This window comes from Tigriopus californicus, chromosome 8, assembly GCF_007210705.1.
Source record: "Tigriopus californicus strain San Diego chromosome 8, Tcal_SD_v2.1, whole genome shotgun sequence".
NCBI classification, from domain to species: Eukaryota; Metazoa; Arthropoda; class Copepoda; order Harpacticoida; family Harpacticidae; genus Tigriopus; species Tigriopus californicus.
In genome coordinates this window covers 5,683,640-5,702,873 of record NC_081447.1, presented here as the reverse complement: position 1 = coordinate 5,702,873, position 19,234 = coordinate 5,683,640, and the positions used below count along the sequence as shown (strand labels likewise).

The 19,234-nt window shown below is 42.9% G+C and overlaps 7 protein-coding genes across 10 annotated transcripts in view; 2 read left to right on the top strand and 5 right to left on the bottom strand.

Moving 5' to 3' along the window:
* The window catches only part of LOC131884684 (uncharacterized), a 3,908-nt gene extending 2,118 nt beyond the window's left edge, over positions 1-1,790 (bottom strand). For 2 of the 3 annotated variants that reach the window (XM_059232531.1, XM_059232527.1), the window contains exon 1: positions 1,235-1,788. The gene's annotated coding sequence lies outside the window, so the exon portion shown is untranslated. Of the gene's footprint in view, positions 1-1,234 lie in introns of all 3 variants that reach the window. The other variant, XM_059232532.1, reaches the window with a different exon arrangement.
* A 1,163-nt stretch (positions 1,791-2,953) lies between these two features.
* On the bottom strand, positions 2,954-6,368 carry LOC131884820 (uncharacterized). Its single transcript, XM_059232704.1, has 8 exons — positions 6,137-6,368; positions 5,691-6,069; positions 5,438-5,622; positions 5,098-5,363; positions 4,044-4,131; positions 3,600-3,978; positions 3,353-3,537; positions 2,954-3,278 (listed from the first exon to the last, which is right to left on the bottom strand). The coding sequence occupies exons 1-8, from the start codon at positions 6,198-6,200 to the stop codon at positions 3,010-3,012; spliced, it is 1,815 nt and encodes a 604-aa protein (XP_059088687.1). The 5' UTR covers positions 6,201-6,368; the 3' UTR covers positions 2,954-3,009.
* Positions 6,369-6,656: 288 nt separating this feature from the next.
* On the top strand, positions 6,657-9,691 carry LOC131884674 (sulfite oxidase-like). Its single transcript, XM_059232516.1, has 2 exons — positions 6,657-6,803; positions 7,187-9,691. The coding sequence occupies exon 2, from the start codon at positions 7,197-7,199 to the stop codon at positions 8,832-8,834; it is 1,638 nt and encodes a 545-aa protein (XP_059088499.1). The 5' UTR covers positions 6,657-6,803; positions 7,187-7,196; the 3' UTR covers positions 8,835-9,691.
* LOC131884687 (uncharacterized) lies at positions 9,150-10,066 on the bottom strand. Its single transcript, XM_059232535.1, has one exon. The coding sequence runs from the start codon at positions 9,955-9,957 to the stop codon at positions 9,709-9,711; it is 249 nt and encodes an 82-aa protein (XP_059088518.1). The 5' UTR covers positions 9,958-10,066; the 3' UTR covers positions 9,150-9,708.
* Positions 10,067-12,492: 2,426 nt separating this feature from the next.
* On the top strand, positions 12,493-14,399 carry LOC131884681 (retinol dehydrogenase 12-like). 2 transcript variants are annotated; one of them, XM_059232524.1, is made up of 5 exons: positions 12,493-12,546; positions 12,651-12,991; positions 13,062-13,440; positions 13,508-13,692; positions 13,758-14,399. In XM_059232524.1, the coding sequence occupies exons 2-5, from the start codon at positions 12,832-12,834 to the stop codon at positions 14,021-14,023; spliced, it is 990 nt and encodes a 329-aa protein (XP_059088507.1). In that variant the 5' UTR covers positions 12,493-12,546; positions 12,651-12,831; the 3' UTR covers positions 14,024-14,399. The 2 variants fall into 2 exon arrangements, with proteins under 2 accessions (XP_059088507.1, XP_059088506.1); XM_059232523.1 differs by lacking the exon at positions 12,493-12,546 and having other exon boundaries at positions 12,594-12,991.
* LOC131884678 (uncharacterized) lies at positions 14,061-16,847 on the bottom strand. Its single transcript, XM_059232519.1, has 7 exons — positions 16,225-16,847; positions 16,061-16,154; positions 15,941-15,989; positions 15,763-15,867; positions 14,778-14,849; positions 14,420-14,686; positions 14,061-14,306 (listed from the first exon to the last, which is right to left on the bottom strand). Exons 1-7 carry the CDS (start codon positions 16,845-16,847, stop codon positions 14,104-14,106), a joined length of 1,413 nt encoding a protein of 470 aa, XP_059088502.1. The 3' UTR covers positions 14,061-14,103.
* A 97-nt stretch (positions 16,848-16,944) lies between these two features.
* On the bottom strand, positions 16,945-18,500 carry LOC131884680 (uncharacterized). Its single transcript, XM_059232522.1, has 4 exons — positions 18,061-18,500; positions 17,655-17,987; positions 17,399-17,575; positions 16,945-17,292 (listed from the first exon to the last, which is right to left on the bottom strand). Exons 1-4 carry the CDS (start codon positions 18,363-18,365, stop codon positions 17,019-17,021), a joined length of 1,089 nt encoding a protein of 362 aa, XP_059088505.1. The 5' UTR covers positions 18,366-18,500; the 3' UTR covers positions 16,945-17,018.
* Positions 18,501-19,234: the final 734 nt, after the last annotated feature.

Genomic DNA, 19,234 nt, shown 5'->3' with positions numbered 1-19,234 from the left:
AAAGAGCTAATCTAACATCGCTTCAATGGTTCCACTGATCATCCCGGGTTCTTGTGAACGATGATTTTCAACCTTATCGAAAAACTACAACCTACTTTCTTTGCAAAGATAAAAGATGATTTTCCACGTTAAAGGCTTGAACGGAATGTTTGGATACTTTATCCTTGTGTCTACAATACGGATTAGTTTAGTCAAAACATTGTGCTTAAACCTGGAAAATTGCAATAGAATTCAATTGCAATCAAAATACCACAATTTTCTTATCTTTTGGGATGGCGGTTACAACTTTCTCTCCCTTCCTTTTTTCATGTTTTTGTTGCTCAATGAACTCGTCGAAATGAGAGTTGTCGAACTAAGGTCAAAGGTGTCTGAAAAGACGAGGTTTTCCTCTAATATTTAACTCCCTACCCCAGGCATTGCTGGAGGGCAATTACATGCATCAGAGTTTTGTAAATAATCCTCTGCATATTTTCTCAGAGATTTCACAATTTAAAAGAATAGCAGACGCTGCCTAGGAATGAGATCACCTCGTGATGTTGGGCTTGAAGTCTTTACTCCAAGTCATGCACATTATGACCTCCATGGGGTGCCATGTCGGTGTCTCCTGGGGCCCGATTGATGTATTCGCTTCTTGAATACACAAGCAAAGATCCTGCCTCATGTCTACCTGTTTGAAATGAGTCGGGCTGTCTGTTGTAAACCGGTAATAACCTCATTGTTACGGGATAATACATAAAGGAAGCCCGACCATAACATTCCGTCCAAGCAAAGGATCGAATGGTTTTTCGTCAACCATTCAGCCCGAGAAAATGGTTCTGAGTTGGTGAATGTTGTGATGGACGCCGAATTTTTTGGGTATCCAATGTCTGTAATGGCATGAAAATTACATGGTGTTCAAACATGGTGGCAATTTACGTTGATAAAGATCGCACTCATGAGGTGCAACCAAAGTAGGTGGGAAGTAAGGGTTTGGGGGTATGTGCAAATGTGTGCCAGATTTTTAGACTCCACATAGTGACTGGCATGCCCGATGAGGTGCCTCATTGTATGCCCAACCCCCATCGTAACCGAAATTCTTTTGAAACCAAGACTGTAATCTCGAAAAGACACACAGTGGAAACCAACTAAATGGTGGAGAAAAGTGTTTACAGAATCGAAAAATAGAGATAAGGTACCAAGTGGGCGAACAATACTGTCCATGAATATGCTACTCACTTGAAAATGAACCACTTACCCTCAATCATGTCTCTTTGATTTAGCGTGTCAACAAGTTCGGGAGGCATTGACTTTGGATCAAATTCTTGGGAACTTCTTGTGTTTATGTCTCTTGGGCCATCTCCGTCAGGCAGGCAGCCGCCTCATTGTAGAGCTGTCTGTTCTACGTTTCTTTGGCGTTAATGGCAGTCTTTAGGAACTCTGCAGATGAGTTCTCCTTGCTTCATTCCCCCTCCTTGTAAAATAATTTCGGCCAAGTTGGAAACATGCCCCAGCTAGGATGAGGCGGGCAACCTCGCTTCTCATCGGGGTTCCCCGTCGTCTGTCTTGCCCACCATCACCAGGGACAGCCCCCTAGCTTGGTCATTTGGTCTAGAGAGGAAGTTGTACATTAGAGCTACTTAGACCCCTACGTTGTTGTCTCAACTTGTGTGCGCAAAGACTAAAGAAGTGTGGGAGTAGCCAGTTCAGCTCGCCGAATGCTCTTCTGTGTCATCATGGTGGAGACGAGGTGTTTCTCTTCCTCCTCTGGTTCTCCTCCTTTTCTTCCCTTCTCCTTGCTAGGACCCCCTTTTTGCCTTCCATGTCTTTGGTTCCTCCTTGGTTCCTACTTGGTCCATCCAAGGCATTTACAAGAGCGAGCTTTTACTAATGTGACCATAATGACTGAGAGTTTGCTACCACTCGTGCTCCTTGTGCATGTATGAAGTGCAACTGTCCAACGCAAGTATTCTGATTCATGATGTCAGGAATGACGAATTTGATGGGTTCTTTTCGAATCGAGAAAAGAATGGTTAGTTATTTCTATACGAATACAAGTTCCTCATAACCTAGGGAACATAGAGTTTAGGGATTAAGCTCTAATGGATCAATGAGCTTGAAATAGGGTTCAGATTCTCCGTAAGGGGCGCCACTGGGAGGAGGTGTGCAGGACTGAAGTACAAAAATCGACTAACAAGCAATAGCGTCATGTGAAAAATATGCACGAAATGACAAAAAACAAAATAGTATCACAATGATGCCGAATTTCATTCGCAATTGACAGTTTTGACTTCCCTAGTGTCAGGGCTAAAGGATTGAACTTGTTTAAGGTGAACGTGAAAACAAAATTATCACGAATAACAAAGAGCGTCATTGTGATTTCGTCTTTTATTGTTATTGTTTCACACATAGTTTCCACATTTTTCATGTGAGATGGCTTCAACTTTGCTATTTCAGTCAAACTAAGCCCTTCCCAGTGGCGTCCCTGACGGAATCCGGACCCTATTTGAAGCGCTTTGAACTCTACTTTGAACCAATAGATGAAATGCACAATCTTGATCTATCTCTCTAAGAGGTTTTGTGAAAACTAAAGGATAAACTGCCGACCATTTCTCCCGAATTTCTGATCAGAGTCATCAAAAAAGACGATGATTTTCTCCAGTTCCAAGCGGTTTATGAATTAAATGTAAGAGGAAAGAGTGATGAAAAGGGGGTTTTATCTGTCGGAACGCTAAAATTTTCGAAAAAATTTGGGATTTAGATTGTTTTCATACTAAGAACAGTCGAAGTTTTACACTCCCCTAAACATTGATCTCCTGAAAATCGAAACTAAAACCTAAAAGTATCCTTTTTCCACTTAAATCTCATGCCCTGAACACATCCGGGGGTCCACTCCCTTCGCAATTGAAATTGCTAAATGGAATATTGTCTCATATCATTATGAGTTAAAACATACCAATAAACATATCTGGGCACGTCTTTTTCCAAAGAAATTAGCGTATATTCGTCTTCGTTTAAAATTCTCTCATGAAGCTATGCCTTCAATTCGACCATTTTCTCGCTGAGCTCCCATAATCTCTTTTGTGCTTTCTCGTCCAAAGCACGAGCGCTGGCCTTTTTCTCTTTGCATCCACTGTAATATCGGCCCGAATGTCCCTCGATGGAGTCCTCCAAGGCGCAATACAAGGTTGTCTGAGCACCCTCCAATGGTGTTATGGTCACTAATGGAATGACCACCTTCAATGCAATTTTTCCATACCATTTCGCCTTCATGTGCCTGGACAGCTCTGTATTAACCACTCCTTGATGGCGAATGGAAGCGATTTGAATATGTTACATAACAATTAATCCACATTTAGTGCATACAATTACGTACCTGGATGAAGGCTGTAAACAGTGATTCCTGAAGATTCCAATCTTCTTGCGAGTTCATTCGCATGCATCACATTGGCGAGTTTAGATTGCTTGTAAGCATTCATGGAACTGAAGCTCTTTTCAAAATTGATATTGTCCCAATATATTTGACCACTCTCATGAGCCAAGCTAGAAACGATGACGATCCTGAAAAAGAAAAGTTGAAGACAATCTGAGGGAGCAATTTGCGGTTCACTAACTATTATCACCTGGGATGAAATCCTGTGTTCACCGACTTTCTCAAAAGTGGCAACAGTAACTCTGTTAGAAGGAAATGACCAAGATGATTGGTGCCAAATTGCATATCGAATCCATCCTCGGTCTTCCAATTGGGACACAGCATCACGCCCGCGTTATTGATCAGAATATCGATCTTTTCCTCTTTTTCTAATAGGGTCTGTGCGCATTTACGCACGGATTTGAGAGATGCTAGATCAAGCTCCTGAACATCAACGTATCCTTTGGTCACTTGTTTAATTTTGTCCGCAGTGACATTAGCTTTTTCCAAAGATCGGCACAGCATGATAATGCGTGCCCCTCTTCGACTCAAATCCAATGCTGTTTCCTTACCAATTCCAGTATTTGCACCTACACCAGGCTCCAAGCAGTCTCAAATGAGGGATTCCTTTAAATCATGTGTGCTTATTGCTTACCTGTGATGACTATCACTTTGCCATCCAGCCGTTTTTCAATCATCGATCCTTTGTATTTTGTCATCTTGGCTTGACAAACTTGTAGCACCTCAAGCGATAATTAACGATTGGCAGAATTTGCACTTGATATACTTCGATTGATTTGGATTGTTGTTATCAGTATGACCGCACACTAGACATCAGAATAGGGCCCAATGTCGTCAACAATGCATGCTTCTAGAAAGCGCATTCAAATGTGAGGGAAATATATTGGTTCTTTTTCGGTAAGCCGAAGAACGTAAATTTGAATATGAACTCTCAAACTGGCCCAAGGGATATTTCATTCCTTTGAGTTCTAAAATGTTCAATGAAAGAGGGTTCAATGAAAGAGGCTACCGTTTTTCCACAACTTTAACATAAAGGGCATGGATTTTTCCCATTTTTTTCATTTTGTTAAAAGTTTGAAGCGATTCTGAGCAAGAATGTTTTGAAAATGATTACTGTACGACATGCTAGAGACGCTAATGACGTTGCTGGGTTGTTTGGAAACTTCCTTAAGTTGAAAACATGGATACGTAAATCAATCTTCATGATAATAGAATGGCATTGAACTAATACACTCTACTTATCTTTAACTATGTTTTTAGCGGATAAAGCTTTCTGTTGAATATGAACGAAATTATATTTGAGCAAAATGACCAAGAATGAAAATCAGGAAGAAAAAAAAATCACATTCGAATCCGCGTTCTAGGCATTATGTACGATAGATGTCATTGGGAATAAAGGATCGATGCAAAAATTTCTTGCAGATGAATTATGTTTAAAATATACATCAAGATGATTCAATTCTCACGATGATAGCAATAATAGACAACAATAAAATGACGCAAGTTTTTAATCTTTGGCTCATACTGTCTTTCTTTTAAATATCATCTCAGATTGTCAAAGTTCTTGTCCTCCGCTTGTGAATGTCTATTAGAAGTTGAATTCTTTTGAAACTTGATGAACATGATGGCGAGTTCATCTTGATCCTAATAGTCCTCAAAAAAATATTCCATAGTCTGTTGTTCTAATCTTTCGGAGTCAAGCAAACAAGCTTTGAGCTGATATCTCTCAAACGCTTTTGATCTGCTTCCTTGAGAGCATTAGAACTTGGAGTCTTCTCTTGGCATCCTGAATAATATCGTCCCGAATGATCCACGATGGAGTCTTCCAAAATGCAGTACAACGTGGTTTGACATCCCTCAACTGGGGTCAAGTAGAAAGCGTTGGTGAAGAAGTAAAACATCTTTCCGTACCAGGTTTCGTTGGTGTGACGAGTTAATTCTGTTTTGATAACGCCTAAAATGTCAAACGTTGTATGTTTTGAATCCATACTAAAAAACTGTGGGTAGTGCAATAAAGGATATATTTACCTGGGTGTAATGAATATACGCTAATTCCCGACCCGTCCAAGCGTTCAGCTAATTCTTTGGCATGAAGTACATTAGCTAGTTTAGATTGGCAATAGGCTTTCAGAGAATTGTAACTTTTCTCAAAATTGATGTCGTTCCAGTTCATTCCAAAGGATTCGTGGGCCATGCTCGATACCAAGACAATCCTGAAGACGGCAAAGTGACCCATTATTCTCAAGTTTCTTAACACCATCATAACTGAGCAAGTCCATACCTTGGGCGAAAGCCACCAGCAGCCGACTTTTTCACAAGTGGCAGGAGCATTTCTGTGAGGAGAAAATGTCCTAAATGATTGGTTCCAAATTGCATATCAAAACCGTCTTCAGTTTTCCAGTAGGGGCACATCATTACTCCCGCATTGTTAATGAGATAATCGATTTTATCTTCGGTTTCCAAAATATTTTCAGCGCACTCTCGTACCGATCGTAATGACGCCAAATCCAATTTTACACATTTCACCACAAAGTGAGTCTCGTGGGTGATTTCTTCGGCTGCAGCATCGCCTTTGTTGGTATCTCGGCAAAGGATGATGACACGAGCACCCCGTTTTGACAGATCTCGAGCGGTCTCTTTGCCAATTCCAGTATTGCCACCTAGAAACATGGTTTTTCTTGAAGACATTGGGAGTAATGAAAACCGTATTGGGCAAGCAAAGCGTACCTGTTAGAACAACGACCTTGCCATTGAGCTTCTTGTGGCATTTCGGACTGTACATAGGTGCCATGATCAATGTGATAGTCCGACACTTGAGATGGAAATGGAGTCTTCTTGGAACGATTTAAACTCTGATACTGTTACCAACACGAAATGCTTGATGCCAACACATACATGCCCTCGGCCTTGCTTTTATGTTCAAGAGCTCGTAAAGCATTCAGAAGCGATACCAACCTGTCTTCAATGTGCCATGACTTCAAGGAAGCTTGCCCTGCTCGTCAATTCGTCCAAACCCTACCATCCAATAAGAATGAACATACGGGTCAGTCCGTCAGTGAATCGAATGTTACTGTTCAAACTTGACGACTAGGATTCATAGTTTTTTGGAGCCTGAAACGGAGTATCATTTTAATCAACGGACACAGCCGAGAGTGGCATCAAAAGAAGACTTGGAACGCTTTACACGGATGGGGAAAGGCTGAAGAGTATTCCCGCGAATGTTCAAATCAAGCTGTGACGGAGAGAAAGTGGAGCATCGACGACGTGTACGAGACACGAACCTTGCCAAGGGTCAAAAGTGTAAACAAGTTTACTCCAGCAGTTTTGGGCCAAAAGTACGCAAAAATAAGAGGAGATCTGAGTAGTTCCAACCGGACGACCAGAGCAAACAGAGGTAAAGTCAGAATCTCGGGCTTGTCAATTTTTGGAGAAGCCTTTAATTGACATCAATAAACCTAAGCAACATGGCATTTCGCATTTTGAAATTAAAATGCGAGCAAAACAAGCATTAGAACGGGCCATTTTTTTCAATACATGTACCCCATGTCTTTTTCGGCTTTTCCTGCGTTAATCTGCGTCATTGCTTTTATTTTATCTCGGTGTTAGCAACTCTTAACCGTTTGAAAGAAGCCTCAATTTGAATCGTAAAAGGGGTAATTCTCAAAATGTTGCAGATTTACGATTGGCCAATACTTTGCTTGCAATCGCTTGACTGATTGCCGAATTAGTGTAGCCTGGTCCCCGATTCCTGCTATGCTTTGTTTCGTTCTATTCCAGTTTCCTGACGATGAACAGTTCGAAGATTGTGTTCCAAAACGCTGTGCGCGGCGGCTGGTTCAAGAATGGGTCTCGTTTTGTCCATACAATCAGACCTACACCACGATCATCGGTGAAGTTACAATTTGTACTATTGGGAACATCTTGCTTAGCCGGGTACATATATCTGAACAAGTCCAAAGGCCATGTCATTCATGCCAAGTCAACGACTATTTTGGATTCGGCTGGATCCCAAACGCCTGGACTTCCAGTATTTAGACTAACCGAGGTGTCTAAGCACGATGCCATGGATAAAAGGGTTTGGGTGACCTATAAGCATGGCGTCTATGATATCACGGATTTCGTGCCCAAGCATCCTGGAGCTAAGAATATCCTGATGGCTGCCGGATCTTCAATCGAGCCATTTTGGGAAACCTATGCGGTTCATAAGAATAATAAGGAGGTCTACCGAATGTTGGAAGAGTATCGAATTGGGAATTTAGATGAACGAGACTTCCGAGATCAATCCAAGGTTTCGGATGCCCAAGATCCCTTTGCCAATGAACCCAAGCGTCATCCAGCATTAAAACCTTCAAGCGAGAAACCATTCAATGCCGAAACTCCCCCTGGTATGCTCATGAGCTCTTTCTATACACCAAATGACATTTTCTTCGTACGAAGCCATCTGCCCACTCCTGAAGTTAACGCCAATCAATATGAATTAGAAATCTCTGGACCAGGAATGGCAGAGGGTGTCCTCACTTTGAGCGACATCAAGAAGTTTCCCAAGTACACTGTCACCTCCGTGATTCAATGTGGTGGAAACCGGCGATCGGAAATGAATGCGGTCAAAGCTCTTAAAGGTCTGAATTGGGAGGCTGGAGCGATTGGCAATGCTACTTGGAGCGGGGCAAAGTTGTCTGATGTCCTTCAAGCTTCTGGAGTGAGCGAGTCTGTGGTTCAAAAGTCAAAGCATATTCAATTCGAAGGATACGATGTTGGGGCAGATGGCTCCCCTTACGGCGCTTCAATTCCATTGGAAAAGGGTATGAACCCGTTCGGCGATGTTCTTTTGGCATACGAAATGAACGGCGAGCCCATTCCAAGAGATCACGGCTTCCCTATCAGGCTCGTCGTTCCCGGAGTGGTGGGTGCTCGAAATGTGAAATGGCTCAATCGAATCATTCTTTCGGATCGAGAGAGTGATTCCCATTGGCAACAAAATGATTATAAAGGTTTCAATCCGTCCATTTCGTGGGACGATGTGGATTTCTCCAAATCTCCCGCTATTCAGAATATGCCCGTAACCAGTGCCATTTGCACGCCGGAGTCCAACGAACTCATCACCCCCGGGAAACTGACTTTGAAAGGCTACGCTTGGTCCGGTGGAGGAAACAAGGTCATTCGTGTGGATATCACTGCTGACGGAGGGAAAACTTGGAAAGAGGCCGACATCATCAAACAAGAAGATGTTACGGAACCGCATCATTATGGTTGGACACTGTGGAAAGTTGAACTGGATGTCCCTAAAGATAGCGAGTCTGTTGAAGTGTGGTCCAAGGCCGTGGATTCATCGTACAACGTCCAACCAGAGACTTTCGAAAACATTTGGAATCTGCGCGGGCTTTTATCCAATGCCTACAGCAAAAAGATTTACCATGTCAAATAAGCAAGCTTGTTTATACTTCCCGGTGTTTATATCGAGTCGACATATTTTTATGACCTTATTACATTTATTTAATACTCTTTACCCACTAATGAGCTTGATTTCACGCCGATGTCAGAACAATAGAGGTGCCGGGAAAAGTCGTTGGTCGCCTAGCCAACGGTTTCTCTAGCTCTTTTTCTCTACTTTCAAATCCAAGAACCCGTGTTCATCTCACCCAACCTCCAATTCGAGATTTCAACCGTCCATTAGTGTCCGATCATCGCCCTTGTGACGTCAAATAGTAATCAAGTGTATGTAATGTAAGTGACGAGGAGATCTGAACCATTTCCATTTATTTTCGAAAAAATAATGCTAACTTCATGACATGGGCTATCGAGGCGATATATCGCAATGGAATTTCGTTACTAAATACATGGTTCCAAAACGTTAGATGTTATTATATCGCTTTCATGTGTAGTTTGAGTGAAGATGGGGGGATGGATGGTTGCCTCGCTCCTCGAAATGGTTCGATGATCAGCCCAGTCGATAAATGGGGTTCCACGGCTAGTGACAAAGCCCGCATCCTCGACCGCTTGGAATTTGTACTTTGGCATAAGCTTCGTTCTTCTTCGATCTTCTTCAATCATGTGGTTGGTTGGTTGGTGGTTGGTTAAGTCATTTTGTTGGGTGGTGGGTAACCTTTGGGGTTGGCATGGAGTCATGGAGTAGTCTAGTCTTCGTCGTGAGGAAATGGCTCCGAGGTCGGTCAAACGGGGGGATTGTAGTGATAATAATAATAATATGAATTGAAGAGGTGTGGTGGTAATTGTAGTAGTTGTAGTTAGGGATATTGACGATGATGAAAGAGTAGTAGACACGCAACGAGTCCTTGGGTTTAGGACAGATGAGCGCCGATGAACTTGGCCATGGAGAAAGCGCGGATCTTCTCCTCGCCGAAAACCTTGGCCATCTTCTTGTCGGGCTTGAAGAACTGCTTGTTCTCGGGGTCTTGCAGATTGTGCTTCTTGATGTAGGCCCACAGTTGCTTGATGCACTCCGATCGGGAGGCCTCCTTCTTGCCCACCACCTCAGCCAGCTCGGGGCTGAGCTTCATGGGCTTGGTTAATCCGGATCCTTTGGCCATTTTGGATTGGGTTGGACGAGAGATTCGATCGAATGTGAAGAGACGAAGAGTCGATGTTACACCCTTAGTACGATAGGAGACGAGTGAAGGGAAAATGCGCGCTCTTTTCCTTATAAACGAGGACGACCACCTCGACTGCCTCACATAAAGCCGGTCACAAAATGTGAGGGACTCCCGAGAGTGAGTAACACTGTAACAGGGGAACTAGTAAGTAGTGCTATGGAGGACCGACGAACGAACGGACGGACGGACGGACGGACGGACGGACCGATTCGTAGTTGTGCCGGTTCCACTTCTACACTACTATTACTACTAGCACTAGAAGTAGTAGTAGTAGTACTACTACTACTAGTAGTGCTATAGAGAGAACTGGAAAAGGGAAAGAGAGATGCATAGCTTAGCTAGAGGACGATTCCATTCGGTAGAGGAGCTATGTACTGGAAAGAGTAGAAAGAGAACGACGACTACCTTCTATACTATGACTACTACTACACTACTACTAGTACTACTGCTAGAATAGCATTAGCCCTGTTCTATACTGTAGGACTAGTAGTAGTAGTAGTAGAAGAAGAAGAGAGAAAGAAGAGAGCGTCGGTTTTGCGGCTAAATTCAAAACAGCCCACAGTCGGGCTTTTGGGCTGGGTGATGGCCTTATGTGGCGGGCAGACTCAGTTGGCACCATTATTCTATGTACAGAGTGGGTGGGTAAACCCAGTGGCAGAAGCCAGGAGGTTCGAAGAAGAGCAACGGAGTAATGCTCAAGAGCAAGATGATGGAACTGAGAAGAGCAGAAAGGCCGACGGGCTGGGTAAATTCTATTACTATGGCGTGGGCTTAACACTACGGTCGAAGGTAGGGCAGTACAGTGGGATTCAACACTATACTCAAGCTAGAAAGAGCTCTATCCTATTATATGGAAAGGGCAGAACAGAGGAGAGGAAAAAGCGACGCTATGTTCAGAAGCAGTTGGGGGCTTGTGGGCAGGGAACCACTTGGATCCCTCGGCCAAACCTCAGAACCGGGTTGTCATTGCCGGCTTTTTTTCCAAATGGAGGGTGACCAAGCTGAGTTGGCATTCCATGAAAAGCGCTAGTTTGACTCAGGCCAAACATGTGTTACAGAATTGCAAAACTGGAGCCTTTGGTGAATATTGAGCTTCATCTTACTTTAATAGCAACAAAGAGGCGGATAAGATTGGCACAAGAACTTTACCTGAGGCTCCCGACAAACTGAGACTTAAGAAAGGCCAGTGGAAGGGTTGAGATTTGGTTATGTGAACCAGATCAAGCTGTGGGAGTGAGCTAGCTTCAAATGAGAGAAAAATCATTTCGATCCCCTCAAATGGGCTTGGTTTCTGGTGGTTTTAAATTCCTGCCCTGCAAAAGCCCTTTTTCTCCTAGTCTTTCTCACTGAATTGCAGTGCAGCAGTACATAAACGGACAACGACACTCTGGATGGATCCACAAGATTTCCATCTAACCATTTGTCCAACCCTACATGTGTTCCACCACTGCACACATCCTCAACTTGCATGTTATATGCCTCAAGGCTTCCAATGAGTATTGTTAATTCAAGTAAAGGATTGTCAAAACATATGAAAGGTACATATCCAAGGCATCAGAATTCCCTTGTACATTGCCCTTTAGTCTGAGAAGAGCAGAGCATACAATAAGAGAGGTTGGTCGTTGAAGGGAACTACTACTAGCCCTACTAGCAATACTTCGAGTAGATAGAGCTACAGAAGCAAAGAGCTAGACGCTCTTCCTACATCACAAAGATCTAGCCTCTGTAGAGCGTAGCACTGTGTACTACTACAACTACTACTACTATAAGTCTCCTAGTAGTAGTAGTAGTTGAAGGAGAGGTTCTAGTGCTAGGGGAACTATGTAGTAGTAGGAGAAGCCAACTTCGGTCTACAGAATGCTTCATTGCTCTGCCCTCTTCTTCCCTTATGCACAACAGCTCTGTCTACTTTACACGTAGTACGTTGTGTACTACGAAGTACTGAAGCTTGGAAGAACAGAACAGACGCTACACGATTGTATTACGTACTGTGGACTCCCATGAAATGCTAGTAACAATGAAGCCATGTCTCTCATATGCTTCTATAAACCAAGGTTTGAGGATAAACCTTCAACCAAAAAAACTATGTAATAAGATGAAAAATATGTTTTAGCTTTATCATTCTACATGATACTTTATTGCATTGGCCAATGATGAACAATAATAACCCATAATCAATTGCTCTGATTATCAAGGTATAGACAGGACTGAGCAAACTATTGGAATTTTGATAACTCTGTTCTTTCAGCAGAAGTTTGATCATTCCATGAAGTGAGTCGTCAACTGTACATGTCTATTTGCTTTGTAACATGATGCTTTCGACGGCGAATATTAATCCCAAATTACAAAATTCCTTGTTCCCCAATGATTTCTCACATTCAAGCAACCGTTCCCTATTCTCTAACAATTCTCTAATAAGCAATTTTTTGCTTATACATGCACTATTATCACAGATTTGGCTTGCCTGAGAAGAAAACTCATTCCAAGTTGTGACACCAAGATCAATTGGAAACCCGGCTAACACAGGTATTTATATACAATCTTTGTTTATCACAAGGGTGAGTAGTGTGTTTATAGTGAATGTACTTAGGAATGCACGTTCATACTGAACGTACGCTTTCACCCTCTAGGTTGAGCACCTTTCAGCCTACGCAGGCCTCCAGTTTGGACTTGAGAGTACTTGCAATCCTAAGCTTATACTGGGAGTGGCCGAGGGAATTCATGCTGAACAGTCGTCTTCAACAAATCAGAGATTCCAGATCGATTTTCGGAAAGATCCGATACTCTGAGGTGTCCTAGAGTGCTACCATAATGGAAGGAGGAGCATTAGCTGGTGCAATAATCGGTGGGATCATCTTATTCATCTTGGTAGTGGCATTGTTGCTCTTCTTCTTCATGCGATGGATGAAGGGTCCCATGAAAGGCTCCAACAACTCCAAGGCTTTGAATGGAAAACTTGTGGTCATCACTGGTAATCAAAAGATCGATGGCTCAAAGGATGACCAGAACTAACGTTCCTTGATTTTTTTTTTGTACAACAGGTGCCAATACAGGTATTGGTAAAGCCACGGCTGAAGATTTGGCTAAACGAGGTGCCCGTGTGATCATACTTTGCCGATCCGTTGAGAAAGGAGATGAGGCTGCGGCTGAGATCAAAGAAAACACTGGAGGACAGGTAGAAGTGAGACGGCTGGATTTGGCATCCCTCAAGTCCGTTCGTGAATGTGCCGAGGCTCTGGTGGCCTCCGAGGACAAGATCGACATTCTCATCAACAACGCGGGTGTCATGCTTTGTCCTCATTGGAAAACTGAGGATGGATTTGATATGCAGTTTGGAACAAATCATTTGGGACACTTTCTTCTAACCGAAATGCTGATGCCCCTGATTAGAAAAAGCGAAGCCTCTGGATTCCATCCTAGGTTTGAATACGTCTTTTAAGTTGGTTACTCTGTGGAATTTGACACGTAATATTACTCTGGTTTCCAGGATCATCATTCTGTCAAGTTTGGCTCACAAAGGTGCTCCCATCAACTGGGACGACATTAACTATGAAAAGAGCTACAGTGCCATTGCGGCTTACGCGCAATCCAAGTTAGCCAATGTTTTACATGCAAAAGAATTGGCTGAACGATTGAGTGACACAGAGATATCTGTGTACGCCGTTCATCCAGGTAAACCAGATTCTACCTTTTGAACCAAAAAAGCAAGTCTTCAAGGTTTTACTTTTGATTTCCAGGAGCGGTTGATACCGAGTTGGGACGTCACTTTTATAACAAGTGGTGGGCCAAGCTCTTCAAACCTTGCGCTTCACGTCTGTTCAAACAGCCCATCCATGGAGCTCAAACAACTCTATACTGTGCTTTGGATGATTCAGTGGCCAATGATAGTGGAAAATATTATGCCGATTGTCGCGAAACCCGACCTCATTCTCGGGCTCTCCGCAAAGAAGATCAGAAGCGCTTGTGGGACCTCAGCGAGAAGTTTGTGGGTCTCAAAGAATGATTACAATAGCTCCCACACTACCACACCCGACCCTGTCTTGGAATACTCGACTACTCGTCTTTTTAATGTCAACCATGTCATCAAAAACACCAATCATCTAGTTCACCGTTGTCATAAGCTCGATTTTCCACCAAATCGAATCGATGTCGTTGGCATGCGATTGGAACAAGGACCCCACTCTCTTGAACACTCCACTCTTTGGAGGCTTTTGCCTCTGTTCTTCCACCCACGTACAAATATCGTTGAGGTTCTTCTTTGGACCACGCCTCCAAGATCACTCCACCTAAATGGACCATGACGACATATTGTATTTTTTTATATTCGCACTTTTTTTCCATCTAGTATTTTCACATAGCAAAGAAAAACATTAATTACTGGATGTAAATAATTCCTCACCTGTCACTGATACATCCGTCCATGCCTTGCAATTAGATACCTTTACTGGGGGGGACAAGGTTCCCAAAGGTGTTACATGGCCTTGATCGTTACGTGAAACGATTTCAATCTCGAGGGGGGATATGTTGATGAAACGGATTTTGATTTGAGAATCGTCCGTGGTTCTCCTGAATAAAGTCCTGGATAACCCTTCATTGGGGTATTGAGATCTAAAAACATTTCCTAGGCTCCGTTTTTGTTTGTCAATTGTCGAAATCCAGCCACATTCTATCGAACAAGATATTTCCAGTAAATTTTAAACCAGCATCTCTCTGATGAGTTGGTCTTCCACCTATTAGAGATGGCCGAGATGGCTTACCTACACATCGTTTGGTCCCTTCCGGAAAGTGTTGTCCCATGTAGCCGATTAGTCGTTCAAGCCCAACTAACTCTAAAAGATACATCAACAATCAATTCTATTTATTATTTATGAATTGATTTTTTTTTTCATTTTTAAGAACTTTTCCTACGGATCAGTGCAATATATTTGTCCATAAAGCTCCCAAAATGTGCCCGAAATGGTCATTGGGCATGCATGTAATTGTAATTGATTGGCTAAGAATTAAGTTCACGTACAAGCCGGTAGTTTGGTAGTTATATCCTTCAGTTTAAACTTGTCATCCGGGCTGACAATCGGCGTGACGAAGTGACGCAATTTCTTCCTTCACTTCCTTCATAGAGATTCTCAGCTTTGTGTCAAAAACAACGAAGTTGTAAGAAAGTAAGAACAAAAGTTAAGAGCAAGGCATGTTCTCGTTGCTATTAAACGGAAACTCGAGAGTGTACCATAGGCATAAACTGGTTGACATCACTGAGGCTTCAAACTTACTGTTTTCAAGTATAGAGTTCTAAAGAGAGAAGTAACACCATATTAGTCTTCTGAATGCTGAAGTGTTGTCATGTTTGCAACGCCAAGTTGCTTTGAGCGTGGTTGTTGGGTAGATAGAGGTTTCTTGTTTGCCTTTACGAGAAAAGAAGCTATTGAATTGTCCCTTCCTTAATACATCTTTGACAGTTGGGAAGTCAAATTGAATTTAATAGACAGAACAAACTTGATCAAACAATAATGAGTTACCTACAAAAGTGGCATCTCTTCAATAAACTTTCTTTTGACTAATCATAAAACGATTGTTGAATAGCAATAGAATTCAATGTCAATTAATTGTAACGTTAGGATGAGGGCGACCGAAGTCAACCTTTTGTTCACCCATTCTCACTCGGACATTGATCGAACAATCAAAAGTTCGTCTTAGCATGCTTGAAGAACGAACATCATACAATACTTCGAGAACGTAAATATTTACCTTGAGCGTGTGCTGATGATTGTCGAGGAGACACGGAGCGATTGATCTTGGAATGAGCTCGAGCTTGAGTGCCTCCACCAATGCCAAGACTTAAACCCATTGCAACTAAAAAGAGACCAAAACTCAATTGTCACAATGACATGTTTGTTTGGCTAGGAAATGAAGGGCACGATCTTACATTTGATGAGTGGTTTCCCCAAAACGCATATTTCATTTCCATAACATTCCTGCGATAGAGCAGAGTTTAAAATTTTCGGCAGGCAGCCATTAAGGCAAATATATGAACCTTCTACAGAACCTGGGTACTTTCACATCCATGACAAAGTCCGTCGACACAAACTAGTCCCATGCGACAACCGTATCTTGGTACACAAGAAAACAACTTATTTGGACTGAAAAATACGATATGATGACCGAAGAAGCCCTCAACAATCAGTTCAAAGCTCAAATCAGTAATTATACTTTAAATCCTCGGAACCATCGTTTAGGCTCGTTTTCTCCTTTGGTTTGTTAAAAATTGACGATCCGGACATTCTATTATTTAGCATGTCCGTAGATTGGGGACCACGTTCCAAGGATGCCAATGGCACACCAATCACGGAAGGCAATCGATCTCCGGACTTCGACTCCAACATCGGGAAATAGAAAAGGACTTTCCCCTCCGGTATCTGGACCATATTCTCGCTGTTAGCAACGATCGTGTCCGATGTGGTTGGAGGAGCTTTTGAAGGCTCCTCAGTCAAAGTTTCCAGAGTAAACGCGGTACTGGATTCGGATTTCTTTGATGTTGTGGGACCTTCTGCAACTTTTCGCATGTATTCCTCGTGATCGATGGCTTCCTCGTCCATTTCAGTCGGATCCGAATCGTTAGACCAATGATTTCTATTTCCTCTTGCCGTTTCGGAGTTCTTGGGTTGGTAAAACTCGTGATGGTCGGGATCTGCGACATATTTGGCTCGTTGGTCTTTAGGCTCTACTCTTTGGATGATGTCCTCTTCGTGGCTTTCTCGGTTGTCAGAGAGTATTGGAACAAAAAAGTTGGACATTGAAAGCACCACACACACAATCGTGCATTTGAGTAACATTTCCTATACATATGACTGTCCGCATAGATCATTTATCCGTCCAGTCCATTAGTGTTAAGTTTCAAAGTTCACAAACGAAGATGAATTGTCGATTGAGAAGGGGTAATGAATGATTGCGTTTAATTAGAAATGAATCACAGCTACGAAATGTACACGTATGAGGTTGGTTTTTTACACCAGCTTGGAATAATCTGCACTAAATGAGGATTTCCGTGATCTCGGCTTATTTTTAGCTTTGCGCTGGCCGATTACGAACAGAATCAGGACAACGGGCAGGGCCACGGCGTAGAGGTAAAGATTGGCAAATCGGCTGGGAAGCCATAGATTATGGTAAATGAGATCACCGGTCTTGGGTCGAATCCGGACCAAACCCAGGGCCATTTCTTTGAAACCCATGCGATAGGAGCAAGTTGGAACGATGATCTCTTCTATCATGTTCGCATTCCTGAGAGGAAAAAAAATCATTAATCATTGATCCAATGCAAACATGCGAAGAGGAAAAGTTCAGGAAGAGACGCCCAAAATAATCCCTTATGTCTTTGAAAGCTTACCTATCTGTGTTAATGTTCAACGGAATGGGTAAATCACCAACTTGGGTAAATCTTCGAGTGACATTCGATACCGATTTACCCGAACTCCGTTCATATTCTTCTTTCAAGCCGTAATGAAAATGGGCCGAGAAAATCACATCCGGATCAGCCGCCTTCACCACGGCTCGACTGAAATCACTGCAATCGATCAAATCCCAGCCAATCCGATTAACATGGACTCCTTATTTCCCATGCATAACAATTCAGCACACCTGACCTGTAAGTAGTCGGCATTAGTGAAAAGTGTGAGACAAGAATGCGAAACTCGTCCTCTTTCTTGGGGGGCAAGGCCTCAAATTCCGAGGCCTTCTGACTAAGTACATTGGCCGCTATCACATTGATATTGGTGCCCGGAATGTTTTGCAACGGTTGAACGGGGAAATGCTGGCGAAACCGGGCCACTTTCTCATCTGTGACGGGATCCCCGCCTTCCCCTCCAATGTCATTATCGCCACTGGTATAAATCATGACCGGGGCGGAATTCGGGGGATAAATGCCGTGGAATCGGTCCACGTAAATTCGGTAGGTTTCGTCATCGGTAATACTGCCTGTAAGAGTGAAAAAGCAGTGCTCTCAGTTGATGGAGATGTCCGTGAACAATGTGCTTTCGGTGAACCTCAACTTCGTCAATGAGGTCGCCCAGAAATGCAAGTGCGTGCATATCATAAGCAAAGGTGGCCCAGCCAAAGGTCTTCGATAGATAGCGATCGCTGTCCCAACGAGTGATCATGCCCAACACGCTCTGGGGTTCGTCCCGATATCCCTGGATCTGCGGGTCGGCCACCAACAGAATCCGGGCCTCATGGGCTTCTGTGCGAGGCCAAAGCGAGTAGGCCCGCCAATAGACGAGAATCTCGCCGTATAAGAGCACTCCCATCAACACGGTCCAACCCAGTTTGGTGTGATCCAAGAACACCCTGCGAACCATGCTGGGCGGTTCTCCAAAGACTGGATTGGAATGCCAAGGCTGACGTGGATCAATGAGGGGACGTTCCACTCGTCATATGGATTTGGACTAGGCCTGTGAGTGTAGGGCGCTGAGAAGCTTTGGAAAAAGCTTGAAAGACTCGAGTTTTTTGTACGTGTTGGTGTGTGTGTTTGTCGGAGACCCGAGTGCTTACAATTAATGGTTGGAGGAAAAAAGCGCCGCAAAATAGCGAAAAAACTGCATGATTTACAAAAATGGCGATCGACCCATGGAAAACGCACCACACTGATTTTAGATTCGCGTCAAAATGGTTGGCTGTTCTGCAAAAAATAAGAAGAACTTACAAATATGATGAAGCTTTCACATTTTTTCAGCTTCTTACAGGGCTTTATGCGTTAAGTTACGTGTTTCTAGAGCGTTTGATGAAAAAGTAAGAGTTGTCAAGAAAAAGTGGAAAGCGACATTCACCAATTTTTCGCACAAAGTTAGGGCAATGGTATCTCTTGTCCGTTGAATAATCAGGGTCATTAGCAAATTTTGCGCTGGAATTTGAACAATTTCAGTTTATCTGTTCAATTTAACTTGCTGGGGTGCTTTTTCGATGTAGGATTTGAAGAGATAAATATATACGAAATACTCAAAGTAACACAGACTGTTGTGTTCAAGCTATCTCTATTTTCAGTAGTGCTTTTACTGACTAAAAAGGTGGGTTCTACTTGGTCATCTCTTGGGAAGTACGAAAAATCGACCGTAATCATTTATTTGCCATATACCCGTAAGTATGGACTTGTTTACACTCGAGCACATCCCTACTTGAAAGGCTGTTGTTGAACTCAGGCTGACCACGTCTATTTGTTGCTTTACGTCTC

Coding starts and splice junctions, on each gene's coding strand:
- LOC131884674 (XM_059232516.1), top strand. CDS start 7,197: ATGAACAGTTCGAAGATTGTGTTCCAAAACGCTGTGCGCGGCGGCTGG.
- LOC131884687 (XM_059232535.1), bottom strand. CDS start 9,957: ATGGCCAAAGGATCCGGATTAACCAAGCCCATGAAGCTCAGCCCCGAG.
- LOC131884681 (XM_059232524.1), top strand. CDS start 12,832: ATGGAAGGAGGAGCATTAGCTGGTGCAATAATCGGTGGGATCATCTTA. Junction 12,992..13,061: donor AAAACTTGTGGTCATCACTG/GTAATCAAAAGA, acceptor TTTGTACAACAG/GTGCCAATACAGGTATTGGT. Junction 13,441..13,507: donor GCCTCTGGATTCCATCCTAG/GTTTGAATACGT, acceptor TCTGGTTTCCAG/GATCATCATTCTGTCAAGTT.
- LOC131884680 (XM_059232522.1), bottom strand. CDS start 18,365: ATGGTTCGCAGGGTGTTCTTGGATCACACCAAACTGGGTTGGACCGTG. Junction 17,988..18,060: donor CTGGGCGACCTCATTGACGA/AGTTGAGGTTCA, acceptor TTTCACTCTTAC/AGGCAGTATTACCGATGACG. Junction 17,293..17,398: donor TTGAACATTAACACAGATAG/GTAAGCTTTCAA, acceptor TTTTCCTCTCAG/GAATGCGAACATGATAGAAG.
- LOC131884678 (XM_059232519.1), bottom strand. CDS start 16,847: ATGTTACTCAAATGCACGATTGTGTGTGTGGTGCTTTCAATGTCCAAC. Junction 16,155..16,224: donor GATGGTTCCGAGGATTTAAA/GTATAATTACTG, acceptor CGTATTTTTCAG/TCCAAATAAGTTGTTTTCTT. Junction 14,687..14,777: donor AGGGACCAAACGATGTGTAG/GTAAGCCATCTC, acceptor CTTGTTCGATAG/AATGTGGCTGGATTTCGACA.
- LOC131884820 (XM_059232704.1), bottom strand. CDS start 6,200: ATGGCACCTATGTACAGTCCGAAATGCCACAAGAAGCTCAATGGCAAG. Junction 6,070..6,136: donor CAAGGTCGTTGTTCTAACAG/GTACGCTTTGCT, acceptor CCATGTTTCTAG/GTGGCAATACTGGAATTGGC. Junction 4,132..5,097: donor TTGTTTGCTTGACTCCGAAA/GATTAGAACAAC, acceptor TTATCGCTTGAG/GTGCTACAAGTTTGTCAAGC.